At 50.8% G+C, this 26,712-nt stretch overlaps 1 protein-coding gene across 4 annotated transcripts in view; it reads left to right on the forward strand.

Annotated features, from left to right (window-relative positions):
• Positions 1–26,712, forward strand: part of CLMN (calmin) — a 96,097-nt gene that overhangs the window by 54,505 nt on the left and 14,880 nt on the right. For all 4 annotated transcript variants that reach the window (XM_020285622.2, XM_012755382.2, XM_012755377.3 and 1 more), the window contains exons 2-8: positions 8,433–8,494; positions 14,043–14,138; positions 16,417–16,500; positions 20,691–20,783; positions 22,594–22,784; positions 24,599–24,792; positions 26,059–26,141. In XM_020285622.2, coding sequence (XP_020141211.1) covers positions 8,433–8,494; positions 14,043–14,138; positions 16,417–16,500; positions 20,691–20,783; positions 22,594–22,784; positions 24,599–24,792; positions 26,059–26,141 — 803 coding nt within the window. The remainder of the gene's footprint in view (positions 1–8,432; positions 8,495–14,042; positions 14,139–16,416; positions 16,501–20,690; positions 20,784–22,593; positions 22,785–24,598; positions 24,793–26,058; positions 26,142–26,712) is intronic.

Raw genomic sequence — 26,712 nt, forward strand, 5'->3', positions numbered from 1 at the left:
TCCTCTCCTTTCCTTCCTTCCTCTCTTCCTTCTGTATGTTTTTACTCATCTCCCTCCTTCCTCTCATCCATTCTTTCTTCTCAAAACTGGCAGTGGGAGCCTATGAGGATGAGGTCCGCGTCTTACCCTTCGTGCTTGAGTGTGGTCATCCGTGCTGGCTGGACGGGCGTGCGATTGGTTTGTTCAGTGCCACTCAGAGCCCGCTGCGGTCCCAGCTGCACGGTCAGGGCAGTCTGCCTGGCTTGCTGCTGTCACCCTGGCCTGCCCATCTGGGTGACTGTTAAAATCCCTTTCCTAAGCTTGGGTTTTTATGGCTGGCTGGCGTCATCTGTCATAAATCAAGGTGGGCTGAGGTTTAGCACTGAGGTTAGACAGAGTCGCCCGAAGAAAAACTGGGACGGGTTTATTTCTTTATTTTAGTTACAGGCACCAGCTATATATATATATATATATACACACACACACATATAGCTTAAACTTAATTTGGTGTGTAATTGGGACTAGCTCTTTGGAGCCCTGGGTTATGTGTTTTGGAGCAGCTGAGAAGCGGGGCACGGCGGGGCAGGACGTGGTATGTTAATTGGTGGCCTCTGGGACCCGTGAGAGAATTGGATTTAAGTCCCCCGTTAGAACGAGCTTGGCAGTTTCATTTGAGTCCCTGCGGGCGCGTATTGGGGAGACCACCGGTTTGCGCCAGCCGGAGCATTTTGCTCCCCCTGCGCCTGGACGCCTGTCGCCCGTCCTCGGCCCTCTCGGGGCAGAGGAGCCGAGAGGTGGGAGGGCTTTGCCAGAGCCGGTGCCACTTGTCTGCAGTCGTTTGTGCTGCTCGGCCCACGGTCCCAAGGAGGGTTTTGCATTTTATTACCAAAGTCTCGATAAAAAGGACTTGGGTCAGAGCAAACATGCGGGGAGGAAAAACAAAGGAAATTAAATGCAAAATCACTGCTGGTGAAAAACCACATGGAGGCCTTGACTTTAATACCGCCAGAGCGGATGGGGGAAGTGGCCCCCAGGAGTCGGAACCAAAGGACGTTGGCCTGGTATTCCTGAAGCCTGGCCCCTCTCCTGTTTAAAAAGAAATTGCCGTTTAATTTGTTTCTGAGTTTTATTTCTCGAGTGAACCAGCATGGGGCCATGTAATGAGGTTGTGTTTCTGGGAGGTGTTGAAAGATGGGGAAAGGAGCAAAACCACCAAGCGGGGGCCGGGCTGAGCTGGGAGCAGGGACTCGGCCTCTCCCCCGGGTGGCAGTGGGCCGGGGGCAGTCGGCCACACCGAGGCTGGGGGACAGGCAGGGGCCGCTGGAGGGCTGGTTGCTCCACGCACTGTTTGTGGGGCAGTAGGTGACACCATGTGGTCTGCTGGTGGTCAGATGGCCAGGCCACCTCCCCGGGCCGCACGAAAGGGAAGATGTTTCTCTGTCGGGTTTAAAGATCCATGAGGGCCAGAACCGATGGTGTGAGTTGCGTGGCTGCGGTGAGCCAGGGAGGACCCTTGCAGACAGAGGGCGTCTGAGCCAGGGAGGAAAAGAACACTTGAGCAAGGGGGAGAATGGCTTTCCCAGACCGTGGAGGAAGTCAGCGCAGACCAAGAATGGGAAAGCGTCTGTGAGCGTCTCAGCAGGTCGCTTATACAGAAGGTTGGGAAGAGAGTTGGAGGAACCCCCAGAGACTGTCACCAGTGTGGGCTGTGGCTGTCCTCTGGTGCTGAGACGTGTCTTTGAGCCACGATGTGCTTCTCGGGAATCAAAGCGTGGGCCGCAGGAGATGCTGTGTGCTGGGGTCTTTTGCCCCTACACAAGACAGGAGTAAAGGTAGAAAAGCACAAGGCCTCCCTCCCCCTGACGTCCCTCCCCTCCCGGGCAGTGGGTGGGGGCCATCGCCCTCAAACGATCCTCCCACTGGTGACAGGGAGAACCCACCAGCCACAGCCAGGTAGCCACTGCCCCTCTGCCAGGTGAACATGCTGTCCCAGGCCTGGGTGTGCGACACACACACACACACACACACACACACACACACACACGGGGGTCCAGGTGGGATCCACCTGCCCTGCTGCCCCGAGCTCCGACGCAGGCCAGCTTCTCCCAGCCTCTGCAGCTGCCAGGCGGACATGTAGCAGAGTGTGGCTCCGTGAAGGTTGCTAAAGGCACTCCGGCCATCTGCGGGGCCCTCAGGCAGGTCCGTGAGGCGCTGTAAATTGTGAGGACAGATGAGTCTGTCGCTGAGCAATGTTTATGCACCCTTGCACGTGCAGCCTTCAGGAGGCAGGCACTGTCTCTACCCCACAGAAAAGAAACTCAACCTCAGAGAAGTCCAAGCACTTGTCCACGATGAGCAGCGACAGCAACGGCTGCATGTGCTACTTAGGACTCGCCTGCCTGTGCTGAGGCCTGGGATGCTCCATCCCACAGAGGCCTCATGACCGCTCTGCTCTGTCCCTGCCTGTGCTCTGGCCCCTGCTGCCGAATGCCCCGGGGGTCACAGTCCCGCACCCGTTCCCCACACCATGGCGAAGCCCCCACATGGTGTGGTAAGGACAGCTCTGGGAACTCGATCCTGACAGCCCCGGCAAGTAGGTACTGTGATCCCCATTGTACACACAGGGAAACTGAGGCCCTGAGAGCAGAACTGACCTTGTCCAAGGTCATGCAGAGCCCCTCTTTTTTGCTGAAACCCCACTGTGTATCCCATGGGAGAGCAGTCTGAGACAAGAGCGATGCAGGGCTGGCACGCAGGCTCCCTGGAGAGCGCCCTCTGGCCAGCTGTTCTGTGATGTGGGAGCTGTCCTGGGCGCTGCAGGCTGTTGTGCAGAATCCTGGGCCTCTCCACCTGCTAGACGATCAAAACTTTCTCCAGACATTGCCAGGTGTCCCCTGGGGGCAGTCTCCCCTGGTTGAGGACCACTGGTGAGAGCTAGGCCTTGAGGAATTCCACACTGTGCAGGGAGTTCCCGGTGTGGGGAAAGGACCAGGGAAACCAGAGTACATCCTGGAGGTGGGTTTGGGACCCCGGGACCCCCAGCCTGGCCGGGGAGCAGATGACCCCAGGAGGACACTGCAAACCTGTGGGAGGTGTGCTGGGCAGCGTCCACTTGAAGCCAAGCTGGCCTGGCTTCACATCCACTGAGTGGCCACATTCCTTAAGTTCCCTGTGCCTCAGGCTGCCTGTCTGTAAAATGGGGCCAGCAGGGGAGCAGCTCTGTAGGAATGTTGCGAGGCTTACGAAGGAGATAACTGGTTGTGTAGGAGGTGGTGGCCCCTGCTAGGAGGCCCCCAGCTTCCCCCTTGAGGGCCTTCACAGCCCTGGTTGTCGAGGCAGGTGCACCCACTCGCATCTTTCCTCCCCTGCGGCAGCTCGAGTGACCCCCATTGTCTCTTTCCTCCTCCCCGGACAGCATCTCTGAGGCTGAAAACAAGTGGTCTCAACTGACCCGTCTTGAGTGGACATCAGAGAATAAATCTTCTACCTAGAAATTCGGATCTGCAGTCCGCCAAGGCAAGACACCTCTCAGGAGAATCAGATTCCTCCCAACTGCACGAATTCAGTGACCAGAGCCATTCCCGAGGTGCCCATTGTCGGGAAGAGCCCTCAGACAAAGGAGGACAACAAAGTGTCTGTTTTCTAGCCCGCTGCCTGCATGCATTGCCTGTGCCATATCTCCATCATTTAAGTGAGGATGAAGCCTGGAGCCATAGCCCCATCTTATGGTCCTTCTGGTGCGTCTGGCTCCAGACTGCCCGGTCTTTCCCCTGTTGAGGCTGACTTGCCCATTGGCATTCTCTACTCTGCCCCAGATGACCAAGAAATGGTGCTAATTGTTTCCTCCAGCCGAGATCCGAGTTTTCAAACTATGCACCAACATCAGCCGCCAAGCTGGTTAAATGCAGATCCCCAGGCCCCAGCCCCAGCGAGCGTGAGTCAGTAGGTCTTGGATGGAGTCCAGGAATTCGCATTATAACTGTCGCCCCCGAGGCTCTTGACATTAGTGATCCATGGGCGCATACTTTGAGAAATCAAGTCGTTTACTGATTACATTGAAATTGTGTGTGTGTGTTCATGTACTATAGGAATAATGAAATTTCCCACAATTTTAAATATTTTTCTCTATGATTTTGCATATTGTTTCTATGCTTTCCTGAATTTTAACTTTTTATAATGAGCATACGATTTTCTGTAAGCAGATAAAGCCATCAAGCCTTTCTCCTGGGCAGGGAAGAACAGAAATATTGTCAAGGAAATATTATTAGAAAGTAGGTTGAGGGAAATGTGGACACAGGGACAAAAGGCCACAAGTGCATATGAGTCTGTTTTAACTCCTGGTGCCAGTGTCCCTCTCTCTCTGTGTGTGACTCCCAACTCCTGAGCTGGCCGCTGGCAGGCTGGAGAAGGGAGGAATGTCCCACCTCCCATTTTCAAGTGGCCTGTTGTTGGCAAAGCCAGGGCTGAAGGCACACCTGGGAGCTTGGGCTCCCAGCCGGTGCCGAGCGTCCCTCTTCTCTGTCTCGGCCCCTGGAGCCCAGCCTGGCCAGCTCCTCCGCGTCCACCCCGCCCCCACACTGGCACCCTGGCCAGCCAGGCAGAGGGGGATGGCGATTTTACAGCACTGTTACTGCTCTATTGTTGCCCAGTAAACCCACACCGGGCCCCACAAACACTCTGTGAGAAGGCCAGACCCTTCCAGAGAAATGGTTTCCTACACCTTTACAACGTGATAGGAAAAAAGGGGCCGTTGGATTTATGGAAACTATATAAAGTTTATGGAGTCTTGGCAGGCCAGAAGTCGCAACGGTCTGCAGGACGGGGGTGGGTACTTCAAGACGGAGAAGGCCGTGAAAGAGTGGAAGACCTTTGTTTCGAGACGCCAGACAAAATACCCAAGCCCAAGGCGGCGTTGTGTGACTGCGGGGCCCCGGGGGGACTGGTCTTGAGGGGGCGGCTACAGGGGGTGCTTTTTGGGGTGATCTCATTTCGTCCCTGTAGAGTTCTGTGAGGGAGGCGTGGCTAGCCTCATTCTGTAGGGAAGAGACCTAGGCAAAGGTGCGTTGACAGTTGTGAGCCTGCCCAAGGTCGCGGAGCTGGTGGCGTGCGGCACCGAAGCGGATATTCTGGGGCAGGCTCGAGTCCTCGCAGTGTCTCCCCTGTGTGCTGAGCAATGTGTCCCAGTTTTAGGTCCAGAAAATATGGTCTCCGTAGCCTACTTCAGTTTGGGGCTTGTCTGCTATTTGCGGTTTAGTTTCGGGGTCCTCTGGGGTCCCTCCCTCACCACCTAGTCCCTCCCATGGATGCACTCAGGTTCGACCAGTGGCTGTGACTGCAATGGAAGTAAAGCCACCAAGAGGCGGGCTCTGAATCAGGGCGGGGTTAGAACACACAGTCTTTGCTTTTGGGTGCCCTTTCCCGTCCCACTCCTGCCCTAGAGGAGTACCCCATGGGGTCTGAAGTCACCTCCTTCCCATGCCCGTCAGCCCTCGGCATTTCTAATCCATTTCTTCTTGCATAAGTGCCTTGTGACACCCACGTTTTCACTCTCTTACTTGGCCGTGAATTCTTGGCATGCAGATTCCCTGAATACGTAATTCTTCATCTCTGATTTTGCCCATAGAGACTGTCATAGTTCCTAGCGTATAGTAATCACTTCATAAATATCTGCTGGGAGATGGATGGATGGACTGATGGATGGATGGACTGACGGACGAGTGGGTGGCTGGCTGGATGGACAGATGAATGGATGGACAGGTGTGTGGCTGCATGGGCAGGTGGGTGGGTGGATGGATGGATGGATGGATGGATGGATGGATGGATGGATGGATGGATGAGTGAGTGGATAGATGTGTAGACCAACAAACACCCATCTCCTCATTTGCACCCTCGAGTGCAGTTAAACTAGCAGCCTAACTCAGGTTCCCTCAGGCCTCTACTAAATGCGCTTCTGTTTCAGGGGGTATACCTTGCTCTCTCTGAAGCCATATGGAGAAACCAGCCTGAGTGTTTGAATGTGTGTGTAAATACTTTACAGTCCCCATAAACTCGTTTAAAGACAGGTGGGGGTGAAAGTATAAACTGGGACAGCCTTGTGGGAGAGCAATTTGGAAGTAGCTATTAAAATTTTAAATGTGCCTACCACTAAGACCCAGCAGTTCCACTCTTAGTTGTCAAGGGTAAAAAATACATTTGTACATTTGTGTACAAAGAACCATGCCCTGGGATGCTTGTACGAGGACGCCGGTTGCGCATTGCTTCTCACAGTGGGCAACTGAGTGTACCTTAGTGTCCGTCGGCAGGGGACAGCCACTAAACTGGGGGACACCCAGCCCGTGGAAAACACTGCTGCCGTCAGAGAGAGGGAGACGGATCTGGGCGTGCAGAGGTGGAAAGATCTCAAGTGGGGCTCGGAACAGGACACCCTCCAGGCTTCCGGGCGTCTCTGAGACTCTGGGACTCATCGGTCTCGGGAAATGCCTCCTCTCCCTGGGACCTCATTTCTATCAACCTCTTTTCCTCTGTCTGTCCCCTCCCTGCCCAGGGAGCACAGTTTACTGGAATTAAATCTTTCATTCTTATGCCTCCCTGCCAGTGACCTTCCCTTACAGAAAAGGAGGAAGACGAGAGGAAAGCGGTTATGTGCATAATCACTGTCTGCTGCCTCTTCAATTAAAAAGATTGAAAGGCGCAATATTAAAATGTGATTTATGGGTGCCACTATCTACCCAATAATGAGGCCGAGAGGAAGAAAGTACCGTCGTCATTAACAGAAAACCGTAGCCTTTCTTCTCCCCCAGGAGATGAATTGGCTCTCATTTTCTTATTGCTAAAGAAATATGAAATGGTTTTAGGCATATGTGATATGTTCTTCCCATATGCTGAAATCCAGAACTTAGCAATTTAGGAGTCGCCTGGCTCAGACATTTCAGGGAAGCTTCCTGAGAGGCGGGGCAGCTGGAGGCTGGGGAGACTGCCGTGTCCCTGTGCCCCCGGGCCAGACACCTGGGACCCACCTTGGAAGCACCTTTGGGGTCCTCGAGGACCCCAAGACAGCTAAGGCCACAGAGCTCGGGAGGGAGTGGAAAAAGCACAGAGTCCCAACTCGGCTGCTTGTTAACTGTCTGCCCCTCCAGCTGTAAGAAACATTTGCCTCCCCTATTGTGTGACCCTGGGTGAGTCGTGACATCTCCCTGAACCTCAGTTCTAACCCCGAAGGTTAGAACCGTACGTGGCTCGGCAGGTTTTGTAAGGATTAAACTAGTTAATGTGTGCAAAGGGCCTAGGTCTGCCCCGGCCACGCAGCCAGTGCTCGGTAGGCTTTTAAAAATCCCACTGGTATTACTGTTGCAGACACCTTTGCCCTGACTGGAGGAGCTGGCATCACACCCAGCCCCTCAACTTCCGGGGTGCCGGCTGATGTGGGGTGGACAGGCCCAGGGCGGGGGGGGCCAAGGGGGACTCCCCTCTCTGCCTCTCTCCGGCCCATGGCCTGAGCAAGTCGCTGTAACTCTCTGAGCCCCATTTGGTTCATCTGTCAAATAATAGTTTCTGCTTTGCAGGGGATGTTGTAAGGTTTCAAGATCAATGAAAGCAAAGTATCCGGGCTGCCATTAGTGCTTGGGGGATGGCAGCAACCCTTGGCAGTGAAAGATCTTCCCCAAGAGGCCTGTGGGGGGGTGCTCTGCCCTGGGAGAAGGGATTGGTTCCCGGTTTATGTCCTTCCAGCTCACTGAGGCTGGGCAGCGGGTGCCTGCAGAACTCTGTCTTGCTGGAGGCCAGAAAGTCCTCCCAGGCTCTGAAAAGAACAGCTACAAAGGGGTTGGGTGGGAAGAGCAACCATCGTGCCGGGGACTGTGTTGATCTGAGATGCAGGATCCCAGGTGTCCTTACAGCAGCCCGAGGGTCCTTGCTGTGCAGGTGAGACAGGGAGGGGGACAGGACCAGACACCAAAGTCAGGAGACGACAGTGCTCAGAGCCTGACCCAGGGCTGTCCAGTTCTCTCCTGCACACGCTGGCACGTTCTGGACCTCCCATCCCCATTCCTAATTACCAACCCGACCCTGTCTCTCCTCTAGCCCAGCTCCTCAGACCCCCACCGCACTAGGCGGCTGTGCAGGCCCATCACCGCCTTGGGGGTTCCTTGCACGTTCTCACCAGTGCTGCTCAACCTGGAGAGACAGGGGTCTGAGTGTCCGCCTAGGTTGTGCAGAGCAGCGCGTCTGTGTTCCGTGTGTCTGAACTGGTGGGTTTACACAGTCGCTCAGGAGCCGGGCTGGGGGCGTGGGCGCTGGGCCTGCGTAAGGCCTTGTCAGCCCCCGTGCGGGGAGGGGAAGGGCTCTGGTCTTCCACCCACCTAGAATCCACCCACACAGAGTCTCCCCCGGGAAGGGGAGAGGGCATTTTGCACGGGTTTCTTTCCTCCTGGCTAACGGCTGCCCTTTGTTTTCAGTTGAGAGGGAAAATGTGCAGAAGAGGACCTTCACTCGGTGGATAAATCTACACCTAGGAAAGGTGAGTGGGCACTTGGGCGGTCGTTAGGCGATGGATGCGTCCATAGCCAAGTTGCGGGTCCGTAGAGTGGTGAGGGAAACCGGGCTCTGTTCTTGTGGATGTCGTTCATCATGCAAACATTTATGAGGGCCACTCGCTGCCAGGTACCCAGCTGGGTGTTGGGCACAAGGAGGTGAGGAAGACACCCATTCTGCCTTCGGGGGATTATCAGTCTAGTGGGGGAAGGAAGGAGCTTCTGTCTTTAAGCAGGAATCCATGGGCAAATATTGGAAGACGTTCTGTGCTGAATAGCCCAACACTTCCGTAGGCAGGGGGGGTGGTCCTGGGGCCCCAAACACGCGCAGGTAGGTTGACTTCCAGTATGCGGCCCCGTTAAGGGCCATGTGTAGGTCTCTGGATTGATTCACGCAGGAACTCTGGATGTCCTTTCACACAGCCACAGTCCCTTGTTACTCACCTGGTGTTGCCGCGCATGAGTCACAGTACCCACCCCTGTGACGAACTTCACTCTGCATCAGGCGTCTGGCTGGTGCCACGCCCACGCCGGGTCTCCTTCGATCCCCACGGCGACCCATTACCCGCCTCCGGTCAGAAGGAGGAAACAGGGGCGTGGAGACCTTACCCGGCTTCCCTGAACTGTCCGTGGCTTCTCCTGTGTGTTTGACTTAGCGGCCCTCCTCTTCCCCGTTTCTTTTTCTCTTGCATTCTCTGGCCGGGCTGTTGCGGGTTTGCGTTTTGTTTTGTCTGCGAGCTTCTCACGCACGCTCCGTCCCTCGACCGCAGCCGGACCAGCTCCCCCAGCCCCGTGAAAGAGAAAAATGGAAGAGCCGCAGAGGAGAAGCTGTGATCTGGGAGGACGGACGGCTCTGGGGGAGAGGAGGGAGCAGAATCGCAGTCCTCCTCACACACTAGGTTGGCCCCCAAGACTGTGAGCACCCTAAATTGCCCACGTCCGGGAGAGGAGAGATGATTTTGCTCTTTTTCAGAAAGTTGATTTATTTGACTCACTTCACTTTGTTCTCCCTAAGCACCTCCGTCTGGTTCTCCAACCATACCCAGCAAGCAGACTCATTTCCTTTCCAAGCTGGTAGCACCCCACTTTTGTGGGTTAGGTATGTGCATTTTCTTCTGTCCTCTTAAAAAGGTACAAAAGTTACTATTGACTGCCCTTATGGCTCACAAAAAAGGAAGGTTATAGGAGGAAATCATTGAAATGATTAGAAAGCAGAGAAAAATAAATACGACTTTTAGGAAGTGGAGCTCATGACCGCCATCCTAATTCACATAGTTTACCTTTAGGCCTAGACTGTTTCCTGAGCGGGCCCCGACCACCCACACCTCTGCTGCCTGCATACGGCCCGGGCGACACGGTGCCACCACTTGGCCCCGGAGCATCCTGAATTCTACGGGTGAAAGACTGTGTATGGTGGATGAAGTGCTATAAATCATTTGCCAGTTGTTTTGACTGTTGGTACGTTTTTGGCAATGCTTATAAAGTGAAGTGTTATTTTGGGGAACAAAAAGAAAAAAAAAAAAAGGAAAACTGGTACCCAAACCTGAGATCACTGAACTCTAAAATTAATGCCCGATGTGTGTCAGGGTAGCTGGAAATTCCTGCTGGGGGCCAGAGTATAGCCATGGAGTATTTCTTTCTTTCTTTTTTTAATTAAAAAAAAAAATACAGAAGAGTACAGAGGGTCAAGTAACAAATACCCACGTACTCACTCACCCCCACCAAAATGAGCCTCTGTTAGCTTTTATCGTATCCGGGATTTTCTCCCTGGCCGACGATCTCCTGCCCGTTTCCCGGGGCAGGTGGGCAGCGCCCACTCCGAAGATAAATCAGGTAGCACCTGAAACCGATGCCTAATAAACAGGGCAAAATTAACAGCCGTGTTTCCAACCTTGAGACTTTCAAGAACAACCTTTCATGTAAAGGAAACCCAGGAACTCCTTGGTGAATTGGGCTTAACTGCAATTTGAAGGCTGTCAGAAATATTTACTGAGTCTCTGGCTTCTGGAAAAAAAATCCTTAATTTACCGAAGGAGTTAGATCATGAAGAAAGCCCTGGGGGTGCTGTTTATTCGGCCATACCGATCTCATGAAGCCCACGGAGTGTTTGGGGCCCGAGGCGTGTTTTTGCTGGCGCGGGTTCAGGTTCTCCTCCTGCCATCTCGCAGGATGGAGCCGGGCCAGGCCCCTGCTCGCCGCTGCAGCCGCGGCCCTTGCAGGAACTGTCAATGGAAATTATTCTTCAGGTTTAACTCCGAAGGCAGGCTTGGCCACGATCGGGAATGGTAACTGGAAATTCTGTGAGTCCGTTTGTCAGGGGGTATTTTGTTCGGGTCTCGCGTTTTCTGCCTCGCATTAACAGGAATAACATTTCCGTTAAGAGCCTGGGTAACCCGATGCTGTCATGCTCAGCGTGGAATGTTCCCGAGGAGCTGCTGCGGCAGTTTGCAAAGAAAATAGTTGGCCTGTTGCTTCAAAGCCACTGTTGCCCTTGAAGCGAAGCCCTCTTCTATGCACCTGTGGCTGGAACCGCCCTGTATTTTGACTAACGGGGGAGAAGGGGACTCACATAAAGGGCAAGGAAATGCCACCTTCTCTAATAAAAAATAAAACACAGACCCTCCAAGGCTGCCACGGGAAAGAGGCTTTCCCAAAGGAAAAGAAAGGGTGGCTGGGCTGCAGATCCATTGTGTTTCCAAGGTTTTCCTGGCTGGGTGCAGCTGCCGCTGCCACACTGGCCCCAGGGGCGCCTCACCCCGTTAGTCTCGTGTCCTCCAAGAATGCCCAGCCGTCCCTCGTACCCAGGAGCAGAGGGAGCACCCAGACGAACTGCTCTAACCTTGCCACCGCCCCCAGTGCCAAAAGGTAGACTGGGGATTCTTGCTGGCATGGGAGCTGGTTAAGAATGCAAGTTTCTGGGCCGGGTGTGGTGGCTCACACCTGTAATCCTAGCACTCTGGGAGGCCGAGGCGGGTAGATTGCTTGAGGTCAGGAGTTCGAAACCAGCCTGAGCCAGAGTGAGACCCCGTCTCTACTATAAATAGAAAGAAATTAATTGGCCAGCTAATATATATAGAAAAAATTAGCCGGGCATGGTGGCGCATGCCTGTAATCTCAGCTACTCGGGAGGCTGAGGCAGTAGGATGGCTTGAGCCCAGGAGTTTGAGGTTGCTGTGAGCTAGGCTGATGCCACGGCACTCACTCTAGCCCAGGCAACAGAGTGAGTCTCTGTCTCAAAAACAAAAACAAAAAAGAATGCAGGCTTCTGGACCCTGCTCCCCGGGATTCTTGTGCAGTAAGTTTCTCCTAACCACGCTGTGTTCAGAGGAGTTACCATGAAGCCTGTTTAGTCAGCAGAATCCTTTCTTTGGGCAAAGCATCACCTGGAACCCTAAATGTACTCATCCCTTCACGCCGGTGGCTTCTGCATCCGTGGATTCAACCAACTGTGGATTGAAAATATTCAGGACCAAAATTGTGCCTGTGCTGAACATGGGCAGACTTTTTTCTTGTCCGGATTCCCTAAATAATATAGTATAACAACTATTTACATTGAGTTCAGTGTTATAAGTAATCTAGAGATGACTGGAAGTATATGGAAGGTTGTATGTCGGTTATATATTAATACAAATGCTGTGCCATTTTATATCAGGGCCTTGAGCATCCACAGATTTTGAAATCCAAGGGATGACTGTACAGGCAAGTGAGAGCTGAGCCTCTGATTAAAGGGGGTGCAGTGGGATCAGCCTCCTCCTCAACCCCACTGTCCACCCCATAGGCTGCCCTGAAGCCTAGGGTTCCGGGAAACATAGTTTGCAAATCCCTGCAATGGCGCATCTCACCCACCCAGCCGCCCCCCAGACTCCAGGCCACGCCTGGCCAAGCTCTTGGTGGATGCCACATGGAACCACACAAGTGTTGGCTCACCTGGCCAGCAGAGCCCTCCCAGTCTAGGTGCAGAGAGAGAAACCCAGGTGGCTTCTGGCTCTTTCTAACTCAGGTCGCCTCCCACACTCCAGATCCTGTTTGGAGACTTGCCTTTTCCTCCTGAGAGAGGGACTGGGTGACTTGGGGCTGTTTAGTGGCCCAGGGAACTTAGGAAATAGTAGAAGCAGGGTGATTCAAGAGCCGTTCACTACAGAGGGGCAACCGGCTGAGGACATCTCCCTTCCGCTTAGAGCCCTGGGGTATACCCCGCCCCCCACCCCAATGGAATGCTTCACTAAAGAGGACGTCCCAAGCCTCTTCAGGAAGGCAGCCACTTAACAGTCAGCCGGAGGGACTGACCCAGGAAGGCTGGTGCCGCTCCAGGCGCTTTACCTGCGGGATCTCATTTCATTCTAGCCCAGCCCTCTCCTGCCTAACCTGATCTTGCCGACAAGGACGTTCAGGCCCAGGGAGGTTAAGAAACTGGGCCAAGGCCACGTTCCTGTTGAGGGCTGAACTTGGATTTGAACTCAGGTGTGTCTAAGCCCTTTGCCTTTTATTGGATCCTATGAAAGGTGCACAGTGAGGTAATGTTGGTTTATCCCAGGAAGCCTGAATTTTGCGGAGGAATAGAGGAGGTAGCATGCAGCTTTTTGGGGAGCACAACTTTAATTAGTTTGATTTGTTATAATGAGCTTGTGTTAATTTTGTACCTAAGCATATAAATTCATGTAAACATATACATGTATGTATAAATAGACCTCCCAGCCTTTCAGTTCCTAATAACCCTACAAATGTAGGGGTGAGGAAGGATCCCCCCTTCACCCAACCATCCAGCCATTTGGCAGGCCAGCTGTGTGTCCATGCACCCGCCGACCTCCCAGCCAAGTCGCACACACCAGCCACCTTTCTGGCTTCCTCTGCTGAGGCTCCCACCTCCTCCAGACTTGGAGTAACTATCAGGGAAGGAGGGTGCACATTTGGGGACGGGAGCAGTGCTGGGATGAGGGAACCCTGCCGACATCGGACTGAAGCCTAGACAGTGACTGGCCCCAGAGTCTTGACAGCACGGAACAGATCTGGGGTACGCTCGTGTTCAGCCAATGTGGTCTGGTGCAAGAAACAGGGCACCAGCTAACCAGATAACTTGACCAAATGCTGGGACCATCACCTGGCCTCTTTGAGCCTCAGTTTCCCCAAATATGAAGTGAAGGGCTTACACTAGGTAATTTCATGCAAACCATTATAGAATTTCTTTGTTCTGTAGAAGGCTATAGTCACGACATGCCATTTCTTTCTACCCTTACGCAGAAATATGGATGTGATCTCATCTTGGGATCTAAGACCTTAGGTTAAAAGTGTCCTCAGTGGTCACTTATTCCATCAACCGCTTGTTGCTAAATCTTCTCCACAGCTGTCTTGCCAAGTGGCCATGCACTGCATCATTCCAGGGGGATGAGCCTGCTACCACCTGGAATGGGCTTTTCCACCTGTAGACAGAGCTGGATGTTTGGAATTTTCCTCCTGTGCTGAAACCTGCATCTCTGAAATGGTTTTGTGGATTATACCAATCACTAATTGGCTACTTTCTTCCCTTCTCTCCTGTAGTGCAACCCACCTCTAGAAGTTAAAGATTTATTTGTTGATATACAAGATGGCAAAATCCTAATGGCTTTGTTAGAAGTCCTGTCTGGGCGGAATCTGGTACGTATGTCACAGAAGGGTCAGAAAGAAGTAAAACGCAAAGGAAAACAACTGCTGAAGGTTTCTTTTCAATACAGATATGTGTATGTACACACACCTGGGCACACATAAATCCTATAACAAGAAACTTTGAAGGGTAACATTCCTTTACTAGTGACTAAGAGTCATATAGTCTTGTGTAATTAAGTGGTATCATTTTTTTTTTAAAGCAAATATATTTTAGTAAATAAATAAATGCCAAGTGTTTTCTGTGAGTCATTAAGACTTAAGCTTAGAACTAGACGATTAAAATTTAGCCCACCAGCCATTATATTAACTAGAATGATGGCCAAGAATTGGAAAAATTAAAGAGAAAGGCCTCTTACCAACCAAATTCCTTTATACACCCCAAGGCTCAAAACTAGGATTCTAGAACATTCTTTTAACACATTAACTGCCCTGTGAGTTGTATTTAACTCACGCTAGTTTTGAGCCTGCTGACTCATGAAGCATATGTAACTCACGTCTCTTCACTTTGGGAGCCCATGAACTATTGAATTATTTTTCAAGTTGCATGTAACGTACGTACAGAAAACAATAAAAAATAACAAATTTTTCATTAAATTAGAAAAGATCGTTTTGTTTTTGAAGTTTTTATTCTATTTCGGTAATAAAACACAGTGGCCCCAAAGAAAAAAAAATTTTTCCAGTGTGGCAGTCAATGCGTTCAGTGTGACTGAACTTGAATTAAACCAGCTTATCTAGACATTCGTGGCACTTTGGATGTTAGCGAACCTCTCTTTGTTGTATGTCTACTATGTGCAGATTGGTCCTTTTCTCGTCTCGACATAGAGCAGGGTTTCTCAGCCTTGGCACTGGTGACATTTTGGGTCAGATAGTTCTTCACCGTGGAGAGCTGTCCTGTGCATTGCAGGATGTTTAGTACCTAACCAATAAATGCCAGTAGCACCCCCGATGTGACGACTGAAAATGTTCCATACATTGTCAGATGTCCCCTGCAGGGACAGGCCGATCCAGTCCACAGCGCCATAGGGTCAAGGTTGAGAATCCCTCTTCTAGAGTCAAGCATTTGATGTGGCCTTGGTGACCCACTATCGTGCCCAACACAAAGGTGTGGTGATGGGGTCACAGCTCTATAAAATCATAACTCAGCCCACAGAGCTCTCCAGATCTGTTTTTAACTGTAGGTCCAAAGTCAAGAGCCCCTGCTTCTGTTCTCGGATGCGATTGTAGCTGGACTCTTATGAGACCTCTTAAACCCTCCCCACCTTTGCTTTCCCGACAGCAAGATGGGAGAGGCCTGTTAGCTGCGCTCAGAGGGGCTGAGCAGAGTTGTGTGATGAATTCTGATGAAGGACGGACTCATTGCAGCAAGAATAGTATTTGGTTTCTTAGCAAGTCTTGCAATGAGCCAGCAAAAGGCTTCCCGAAAAAGTATATTCTGGTCCCTTGTCCCGTGCTCCCGGCAACACAGGCTCCCCATTTTGTTGCCAGCACACCAGTCACCAGCTTCCATGTCCTTGGGGGGGGGTCTCTGTTGGGCGTCTTTGATTCTGGAGCCAGGTGGGGAATAGGCCTCCACTTTCCTACTGGCAGTTCACACCTGGTGGAAGCAACCCACTGGTTTGCTTTGTCCTGTAACCCCCACCCCCACCCCCACCCGGAGCACTGATGAGCTTCCATTGGGGATACGTTTGCCCTGGTGGCACTCCTGGTATGCAGAGCTCACGTTGTCAGAGAGCTTTAGCTTCTGCAGACCTACCCCCCCTCTGTCTGTCTCTCTTTCTCTGTCTCTTGTGACCTGGGATAACTGTCCTCAAAACTCTTGGCCAGAAAGCAGAAACATCTGCTGCCACTGGGGAGGGACTTTGCCGGGTGATTTAGCATCTGAGCGGTGATGCTGACATCCAGGGCTCGCCGCCCTAACCAAGCATCAGTCAGCGAGGAGGAGCGTGTCACTGAGGTCTCTGGAGAAGGGAGGAGTCCAACAAGCCCGGAGCTGGGTCAGAGAGAGAAATTTGACAGATTTGTCCCTTGTTAACCTACTTCGGTTCCCCAAGCTCTGTCAATCAGGCTGACTTTGAGGGCCCTCTGACGTCCCAACCGCAGGTCCTGAGACGCACCTGCAGGAGTCTGGATGCGGGCCAGGTGGGCTTTAGCCCTGAGCCCCTAACTTTTTCTTGAAATTAACATGGAAAAGGTAAAGAAGAAGGACAGCACACCCGCCGGCGCCCTTGCGCTGGCTTGACTTGCTGCTCTGTTCTGTTTTATTTTACAGCTGCACGAATACAAATCCTCCTCGCATCGTATTTTTCGGTTGAACAACATAGCGAAAGCACTTAAGTTTTTGGAAGATAGCAACGTAAGTGTTTGAAGCACGTCTTGTTAACACGAACTTGTTCTGTTACGAAAAGGACATATTTTGAAGTTAAGGGCTGGTGGCTAAGAGAAACATGAAGGGGACTCTGCTAAAATAGTCAAATTGAACTCAAGTCTAGCAGAAATCGCTTAGATAAGCCATCAGTTGGGAATATGGTCCCTGACTCCTTGCCCACCTCGAATCCATCAGGATTAAAACTCTGACGGATGTTCAGCCACGGACAGGGCCGTGGCTGTCAGATCTTTAGAATTTAATGGACATTGTTTTGTTCATTCCCTTGACTAAGAGGATGGTGAGCATGTCAGAGTGTAAAACTTTCTCTTGGGGCTTAGAATATGGGAGAAGCTAAGGGGAAAGAGGGCTAAATGAGCCAGGGGGGAAAAAAGTGACAAAATTCTCCCTTCATTGATGTAACTTCCTAGAACTAAGTGATCTATTTGTGTGTCTGGAGCTTGCTTCACACCCTTCATGAATGGGAAGAGGTAGCCCAAGACGGATGACGTCCCAAAGCTCCCCTTGTGTTAGGTTTCACCTATTAGTCTAACTTTAAAAAAAAACAAAAACAAAAAATACCCCTCAGCTTGCCTGACATGTAGGCACGTACAGTAAAACTTTATCATAAAGCGTGATTCGTCTGGGGTTCTTCATGGTAAGTGGCAGAAGCCGGGCTTGGCTGATCTAAGCAGAAAAGCAGTTTGTTGAAAAGGTACTGAGGAGCTCACAGGGTGCCTTAAAAGACTGGGGACAGAGGGCAGGGATGCTGGGCGGAGGACCACGCAGAGTCCCTATGGAGTGACGGCGTGGGCACAGCCCCACTGCCCTGCCCCCACTGCCGCTGCAGCCCCACCACTGCCTGGGGAAGGAGCTCTCGCTATTTTGTCATCATCTCAGTGGCACACATCAAGATTCAAGGACCTGGACCAGGACCGTGTGGCTGACGAGCCTGGATCCCAGGCGTGGGGGCGGGGAGGCTGGGATGGTGGTGGCCAACAGTTGCATCGCGGTTGAGAGCAGCACTGTTCACAGTAGCCACAAGGCAGAAACAACCTACGTGGCCATCCATGGACAATTGGATCATCAAATGTGGTCTCTCCATACAATGCAATATTATCCAGGCTTAAAAAAAAAAAGTGAAGCCCTGGTGCATGCCACAACACGGATGAAGCTTGACAGCATAGCATGTAAGTGAAAGAAGGCAGACACAAAGGACAGTGAATCATCTGATTCCGTTCATGTGCGGTGTCCAGGACAGGGAGGTCTCTAGGGACAGACTGTAGGGTGGGGGCTGTGTAGGACTGGGGGAGATGAGGAATGAGGGGTGACAGCTAAAAGGTACAGGGTTTCTTTTAGAGAGGGTGGAGATGTTCTAAAACTGACGGAAGTGACGCTTGCACGTACCTGGGAATGCACACTTTCAGTGGGCGAATAGGGTGGGATGCGAGCTACGTCTCAGAAAAGCTGTTTAAAAGGGAAGCCCGTCCCCTGTCCATGAAAAGGCTCCCTGACTGTAGTCAGTTAAACCGACAGCCCTGCCCTAACACGCCGGTCCCAGAGCACAGCTGCCTCAATCCTGCCTTCCTCCCCCACTTCCGGGAACTGAGGCCACCTAAACTCTTTGGCCTCAGTTTCCACATTGGTAAAATAGAGGGGATAAAAACAAAACCTATCTCGGAGAGCCGTTGAGGAATGAATGGCCTGTCCCGATAGAGGTTGGCCACACACTGGCACAGAGCGGTGGCCCGAGCTCTTGCTGCGTTACCCACCCGATTGACTGCAGTTGTGCCTGACGCCCACCTGCCCCCAGGAGAGAGCATCGCGTGTGGCTCTTAGCGGTGTGCCCCGACTGGCAAAGGGGCGTGGCTTCTGTGATAATGTGGGGCCTTCAGACAGCTGCCCGGGATGCGTTAGCTCTTCCTTGCACCTTGCGGACCTCCCTTCCTCCCTCGGTTGCCCACGCTGGTGAGTCTGGTAAAATGTAGGCAGCGCTCTGCTACTGCATTAGTCAGAATTATCCAGGTGGGTTGTAAGTTTACTTCCAGCAGTCATTTGAGTTAGGAGGGAGAAGAGGAAGACATTGTTCCTGAAGCGCTCTTGACTGGCCTCTTAACTTGTCTGTTCACCCCCCCCCAAAAAAAAAAAAACAAAATAGAGGCTGGGCACCCAAGGCAAGGTCTTTGGGAATATCTGCTCCTTGAGGCCTTGGACCACCACCCGCAGTCTCCACCTTCCCTCGGCTAGGAGAGTGCTGTATTCTCCAAGTGGACTTGCCAGGAGCCACCTGCTCCCTGCCCAGCCCTCCCCTTCCCCGTCCCGGGATGGTGCCCCTTTATGTCTGTGGCCCCCTGCAAGGCAGTCCGTCTGCCTCTCACTTTGGAACCTCAGCTCAGAGGGCCTCAGCTGCCACCTGCCATGCGGGCTTCCTCCAGGTGGGAGCAAAGGCCAGGACGCTCAAGCCGACTAAGGCTTGGATTCCCCTGGCCTGGAATGTGCTCGGCAAACCACACGCATGCGGGGGCTGTCAGAGGCAGCGCTCCGCCAGATAAGCAGGCCAAGGCTCGCAAGCGACTCGGCACTGGGGATGTGTGCTCGTGATGAATGTGGATGGGGTACTGGACCTGAACTTGGTCAGCGGTGTCATTCCCAGTATTGACAGCTCCCTTCCTGGCCTCCAACCTGCCGGTGATGAGCTTGTGCTGCTTGAATTAAATTCCTGGCATCAGCCGGCGAAGCAGACTTGAGCCAGGAAACCCAGAAGTCTCCCTCGATTAGGTGAGCCCAGGCCTGACCCATGGGTGTTGTCAGGAACCCATGACAAATTGAGGGGATCAGAGACTGATGTCAAACAGTTTGAAGAGCCATGAGGGCAAGGGAGGGAGGAAAGAAGTGCAGGGGAAAGAAAAGCGTTGGCGTGAGATGCTGTCCTCCGGTTTTCTTTCCCAAGTCTCCCAGGCAGAATGTTGCAGTGTGGATTTGAAAGTATATCTTGACTTACTTTGTTCCTCCTCTCTTCCCCTGAAGAACGATTTTTAAATTTTTAATGGTTCTTAAGGAAGAAGAAGAAAATGTGAGATTTTATTCTGACGTGGACCGCAAAGGCTTAAATATTTACTCTCTGGCCATCTCTGGAGGGGTTTGCAGAGCCCTGGTCTAAGCCCTGGTACTTAGATTTTGTTTGCGGAATGAAATGATGACCCAGAGCAGTGATCCCCAAACCGGAGTGTGCATCAGAATGACCCTGGGTGCTTGTTAAAATGCAGATTGCCGGGCCCCACCCCCAGAGGTCCTGGTTCCGTAGGTCTAGGGAGAAAGTGCGAGTCTAACTAGCGCCCATGGGATGCTGCTGCTGCTGGTCCAGGGGCCAACTTGGCCTCAGGGATTTTCCAAGAGAGTCATTCTGCAGTCAGAACATAGTTCAATATATAGGTAATTCCCTAAGGGTTTCTACACGAGGCACATTTTAACCAATTAGCAGGACATTTTGTAATGGTGCAGAAACCCTGGGTATAAGCCTTACCTGGCACACTGCTGCTAATTAGCAGCAGACTTACCACCCCCAGTCTGTGACTGACGCCTCTGGTCCTCTGTTTATCCCAAGGACGTGCTAAAGCCAGCTTTGGTGGTGGTAGTGTAGCAGGCAGACCGATTGGGCCTTCGCCGTCTCTCCTTGGAAAAGAATGTCTGAAAGCTTCTTAGCTGTGTGGCCCTGGGCATGTTATTTAACCTCTCTGAAACTTGAACTTAGAGGTTAAATAACATGCCCAGGGCCACACAGCTAAGAAGCTTTCAGACATTCTTTTAGTTCAAGTTTTTTAGTTCAAGTTTTTAGTTCATTCTTTTAGTTCAAGTTCTTTTAGTTCAAGTTCTGTTAGTTCAACTTATAGTTGAACTACAACTTGAACTATAACCTTACCTGAACTATAGGGATGATAGAAGTACCTACATTATGGGGTGGTTGTGAGGGTGAACTGCATGAATACTTGCAGGGGTTTGGGATCGTGTGTGCACAGGACAAGCACTACGTACCTGTTCATTAAATGTACTTTTGCATGCTGAGTGTCCCTGAACGTAGCAGGATAAGCAAGAAAAAGAGGCTCATGACAGCACCAGAAAAATACCATGTGTCAACCTCCCTGGACAGCCCCCCGTTAAGCTCCTGAATTGCTTCCCTCCAGGTAAAACTGGTTAGCATCGATGCAGCAGAAATAGCGGACGGCAACCCCTCTCTGGTTCTTGGGCTGATATGGAACATAATTCTCTTCTTCCAGGTAAACTGATTTCCTTTCTGTAGCACACAGTAACCGTCTCGAGTCTGCTGGACACTGGCAGAGCAGAGCAGGGCCAGATCAAGGGGGGCAGGGAGACAGTTTCTGGCAGATTCCGTCTTTTCTAGTCACTGGAAAAGCTCCAGAGGAAAGCTGGTTGCTCAAATGTTTCAGTCCCTGTGATTCTTAAAAGTGGTGTGAGCTTGGTTTTCTAGAAAATAATATCCATCCTCTTAGGATTTGCAGGGTCAAATATTTACTTTGTTCTAAAGTGTCACAAGAACTGGGGAAACACTTCGGACCGACCGAAAGTTGACCTTGGTGGAGTTACTTTCCTAAAATGACTCGAGTGCTTTGTTAGAGACGATGAAAGAGGCTTGACTAAAGCTGCCCTAGGTGGGCTTGACCAATGGGAATCTAATGAAAATAAGCAGAGGAAAAAAATGTAAATTTCAAAAAAAGATACCCTAGGAAGAGGAGCATGTGGCAGGTGAGAGACCTGATGGTTCTCTCCTTTGCAACTTTGCAAAGTTTGCAATTTTGGAAAGGTTGCAACTTTGCCGCCTGTGTTTGCAAATGCAGATTTTACGGAGGAAGGACTGGGTCTGTGCTTGGATAAGAAGGTGGCGTTTTAAATTGTGCTCAAGCACGATTTCGCTGACTAGGAGGGGTGAGCTGATATGTTCTGAAACTTCCTACGAAATAGAAAACCCTGGTTCGTTATTTGCCTGCCCTCCCAAGAGTAAAAAGGGTCCACGTGGGGCAGATTTGCTCCTGCTTTTGTCCGAACGTGTGCATCTTGGAGAGGCACAAGCACAAACAAGGTGGGGAGACAACAGATCCCCTTCCGGGTGAGCCTTGAACTTAAACACACGAAGGCTGTCTCCCTGAGCCTCGCTTTGCACATCTGCGAAGTGGGAGCAGTGATCATAGTATGTGGTGAACGTCAGGAGAAGGCTCGTGTGAAAGCCCTTTGTCAGCTGGACAGTGTCATACACAGGCTTCCATTACTGATGTCTGTTATTAAACTCCTTGAAAGATTCTCGAAACATCCTGAAAATGTATTAAAAGTCAAGACCTCAAATCCACCCTAGTGCTTCATTCATTTCATATTAATAAATGTCTGTTGAGTTTCTCTGAGGGGCCAGGTGCTGGCCATACAAGGCCCTGCCCTCATGACCCTCAAGGATCACAGATGTGTCAACCCCATATGGTAGAACTCTGTGGTGCAGACCACAATCTAGCTATGAGCTGGGGCAGGGGAGTGAGGAAAACTTCCTGGAGGAAGTGACACCAGAGCTGGGTTTTGAAGGATGAGTAGGAGCCCACTACACCAGTTCTTCTCAAACTGACTGTGCATGCATGCTGTCTGAGGATGGTATTGAAATGCAGATTCTGATTCTATAGGTATGCCTAGGCTAGGGCCTGGGGTTCTGCATTTCCCACCAACATCCCTATGATAGGAGTTCAAAGATGAAGGGAAAGGACAGCCAGGCGGCAGGACCGGGCTGAGCAGAGGCCATGTGGCCGGAAAGAGCATGATGCATTCTGGAAGGGGTTGGCCATGGGAGGAGAGGGGCAGGCAGAGTTAGATCAGCCAGACCCTGTGTGCAGTGGCTGGCCAGGGCGAGAGAGACCCCCCCGAGACGATGTTCCCCGTAGGGTGTCATTGTGTGACTGCCAGCCACAGCCATCAGAATGGGGTTTCTCCACCTGGAGAACCTATTCTGTGTTAGCTGATCCCTCCAGCCCAGGTCCACGTGCTGGGAGGGCCACTCATCACTGGGCTCTGAAATGCCATTTTCCCTTCCAGATTAAAGAGCTCACGGGCAACCTCAGCAGAAACTCTCCGTCTTCCAGCCTGTCCCCCGGCTCAGGGGGCACAGACTCAGACTCCTCATTCCCACCCACACCCACCACCGAGAGGAGTGCGGCGATATCAGTGAAAGACCAGAGGAAGGCCATCAAGACCCTGCTGGCGTGGGTGCAGAGGAAGACGCGCAAGTAAGCCGCGGCCCTCCGCCCGCCACCTTGTTTAATGCGCTGTTTTCAGGCAGACGGAAGAGTGCAGCTTTCCAGGGCGGGCTGGGGCGGGGGGCGAAGAGAAAGGGAATTAATATGTATTAAGAAGCCAGTTATGTATGTGCCTGTCACTTCATATGGACTGTCAGAACAGGGAACACTGCGTTTTTCAGTTTTTGGACAATACACACAAAAATATACTTCGCAGAAAGCTGATGAGAAGATTTGAATACAAATCAAAGGGGCTTTCTCATGTTGACTCCCCAAAAGGGCATGTCTCTTGGATTCTAACAACGTGCACATATTTATTATTAAGCTTCAGGGTATTTTCCAGAGTCTGTACCTACTTTAACAACAACAACAACAATAATAATAATTAAGGCAGTAACATACTCAAGGTTTGACCTTCCAAAAGCAAGACAGGTGAACTGGAGCAAATTCCAGCCCCGGCTTGACTCACACCAGCAGCAGGGGATGTCAGCGGTTTTGTATCAAGCCTTTTTACCTACAACGGGCCGACAGCCCTGGGCGGTGGGCGGTGGGCAGGGTGCCCAGGCCAGTGTGGTGGAAACGACACCAACTCGGGCTGCCCTGGCTATGCGACGTGCAGACCAGTTGAGACCCTGCTGAGTCACGTGCTTCTCTAAGCCTCATCTGCAGAATGGTAATTTATCACTCATTCACTGCCTCCCAGAATAGTTAGGACGAAATGAAATAAAACCTGTGAAAGCTCCTTGCGCAGTGCCAGCCCATAATAAGCACTCCACAAGTTTGGATTCCCCTCTCCCTGGTGTCTGGAAATAAAAGATGGAAAAGAATTTTGGAGTTTTGATTGAGGGGTTGAGCATGGTGGATTAGAGTTGACAAATGCAAACAACCATTAACTGTTGTTTAAAAATAAATCGGTTGAAAGAGAGTTCATTGCCAGGGGTTAGGGTTGGGGGTGTGTGTGACTGTATAAAGGAGAGGAGGTGTCTTAGGGTGATGGGATAGTTCTATATCTCAGTTATAGTAGTGGTTACATGAATCTATACACCTCCGCTGTGAACATGAGTGCATGTGAAAACTGGTAAGATTCAAATACAGTCTGTATAGCTTAATTGATAATTGTCTTGGACAAATGTCAGTGTCCTGGTTTGGATAATATACTCTAGTAACGTAACATGCAATCATTGGGGGAAGCTGGGAGAAGGGTAGACAGCGATTCTCTGTACTGTGTTTGCAACTTCTCGTGAGTCTTAAATGATTTCTAAATAAAAAGGCGTTTGGGTTTTTTTTTTAAAGAGTTCAGTGACCACAGTTGAGAGATCAGTGTTGTCTCAGGGGATGGATTCTAAAGGAAATTAGTGCCTGGCAGCATTATCTCCTGTTTTGTCCCTCACTTTTAAAATGATTTTTTTTATATTAGTAATGATAGTAGTAGCTGTCACTTAGTGAGTGGCTTTAGGGGGCTACCAGCATTGCACGTTAGGCTAGCCACAGGACACGGCCATTCTCGCGGGGCCCAACCTACTTTTTCCCTACAACGCCCCGGCGAGCTCACTGTGCCATGATCCTTGTTTTACACCTGGGAGTCTGAGGCTCGGAGACGGCTGTGACTTGCCCGGCCACCGCACTAGAAGCATACAGCGGGCCTCTGAGCTGCAAACTTGAGTCTTTCTGGCTGTGTTTTCATTGCATAGGGTACCCTTGTTTTCTGTGTTTTCAGTATCACTGACAAAATGAGTGCTGTGTAAGATTGGTCCTTTATGTTTGCTAACCTGCGTTGTGGCTGCCGCCCCGCTGTCTGCCTCCAGGTATGGCGTGGCGGTGCAGGACTTTGCGGGCAGCTGGAGGAGTGGGCTGGCTTTCCTGGCTGTGATCAAGGCCATCGACCCCAGCCTGGTGGACATGAAACAGGCCTTGGAAGATTCCACGCGAGAAAATCTAGAGAAGGCTTTCAGCATTGCACACGATGCCCTGAACATCCCCAGGCTCCTGGAGCCAGAAGGTAGCAGTGGTTCTCGCTCTCTTTCTTTCTTTCTGATAATTTTGATTACAAATGTACCACCTGCCGTTGCATATAGAAAATTTAGAAAATACAGAAAAATCTAATGAAGAAATGTTTATGTCTCCTATATATTTGTACCATTTAGATCATATAATATTTTTCCAATGTTTATGCATCTAATTATAATATTTTTACATAATTGGTATCATTCAGTATATATTTAATTTTATATCTTTTTTACTTAACATTATAATATGATGTATTTTGCATTTTGCTATAATGTCTTCATTATGTATTTTTATTGCGTGCAAAATAGTCAATGTAGTGGGCATGCTAAAATTTACTTAGCTCTTCCACTACTGGTGGACATTGAGGTTGTTTCAGAAATACTCACTTTTTTTTTTTTTTTTTTTTTTTTTTTTGAGACAGAGTCTCGCTTTGTTGCCCAGGCTAGAGTGAGTGCCGTGGCGTCCTAGCTCACAGCAACCTCAAACTCCTGGGCTCAAGTGATCCTTCTGCCTCAGCCTCCCGGGTAGCTGGGACTACAGGCATGCGCCACCATGCCCGGCTAATTTTATATATATATATCAGTTGGCCAATTAATTTCTTTCTATTTATAGTAGAGACGGGGTCTCGCTCTTGCTCAGGCTGGTTTTGAACTCCTGACCTTGAGCAATCCGCCCGCCTCGGCCTCCCAAGAGCTAGGATTACAGGCGTGAGCCACAGCGCCCGGCCAGAAATACTCACTTTTATATATCTCATTGCAGTGAACATCTTACTGAATATAGCTCAACATGCATCTCAGATTATTCCCTTAAGGACCAGGTTTGAGCAGCAGAATGACAGAGTAGGGAGAACACGCCTTTTAAAGGTGTTTGGCTGTTTCTGTCAAACTGCTGTCCACGTGGGTTAGGCTGACCTAGGGCTCCATGTACCACGTATAGGCTGCCTGGTTCACTACACTTGCCCACGGACCCCGCAGTGAGCAGGTGGCTCACAGTGGAAGGGACTAACCTAGCAGGGAAGAATGGACAGAATTTGGGGGGAAAAGGGCCCTGGATTCTATATCCCAGCTCCTTGTTCATCAGGCAGCCGGGAGATTTCAGTCAAATGATTTACCCTCTCTGAGCCTAAATTTCCTAAAGTAGAAAATAAAGAGAAAAACCCTCAATGATCACTGGGGTCCTTCACCATCAAGCATTCCGTAATCCTACTGAAATATTTCCTGTCCGTGTCTCCTGCTAATGCCTGCGTCTCTCTTAACAGACATCATGGTGGACACACCGGATGAGCAGTCTATCGTGACCTATGTGGCACAGTTTCTAGAGCGTTTTCCGGAGTTGGAAACCGTATGTTTGTTTTTCTTACCTTTAATTCAGAAACCATACATTTCCATTCATTGGCCATCATCGAAAGCTGGGACGGAACTTGGGCTGTGTTGTTCTGTGTAATTAGCAATAATATTCAAAGTTGATCTCAAATCCCTTGAGCACGTGTTAGTTTCGGAATTACAGTAGGCGTCCCCCTTATCCATGGGGGATATGTCCTAAGACCCCCAGTGGATACCTGAAACCTCCTGCTGAACCCTATATATACCATTTTTTTCCCTATACATACATACTTATGATAAAGTTTAATTTAGAAATTTGGCACAGTACGAGATTAACAGCAATAACTAGTAATAAAATAAAACAATTATAACGGGATGCCGACATCACTACTTTTGCTCTTCCGGGCCATTACTGAGTAAAGTAAGGGCGACTTGAGCACAAGCACTGTGATACCCCAACAGTCGATCTGATGATCGAGACAGCTACTAGGTGACTAACAGGTGGGTGGTGAAGACAGCTTAGATATGCAGGGCAAAGGGATGAGTCACATCCCAGGCAAAATGGGAGCAGGGCGGTGAGAGATTTTACC

The sequence above is a fragment of the Microcebus murinus genome, chromosome 6 (assembly GCF_040939455.1).
Source record: "Microcebus murinus isolate Inina chromosome 6, M.murinus_Inina_mat1.0, whole genome shotgun sequence".
Classification (NCBI taxonomy): Eukaryota; Metazoa; Chordata; class Mammalia; order Primates; family Cheirogaleidae; genus Microcebus; species Microcebus murinus.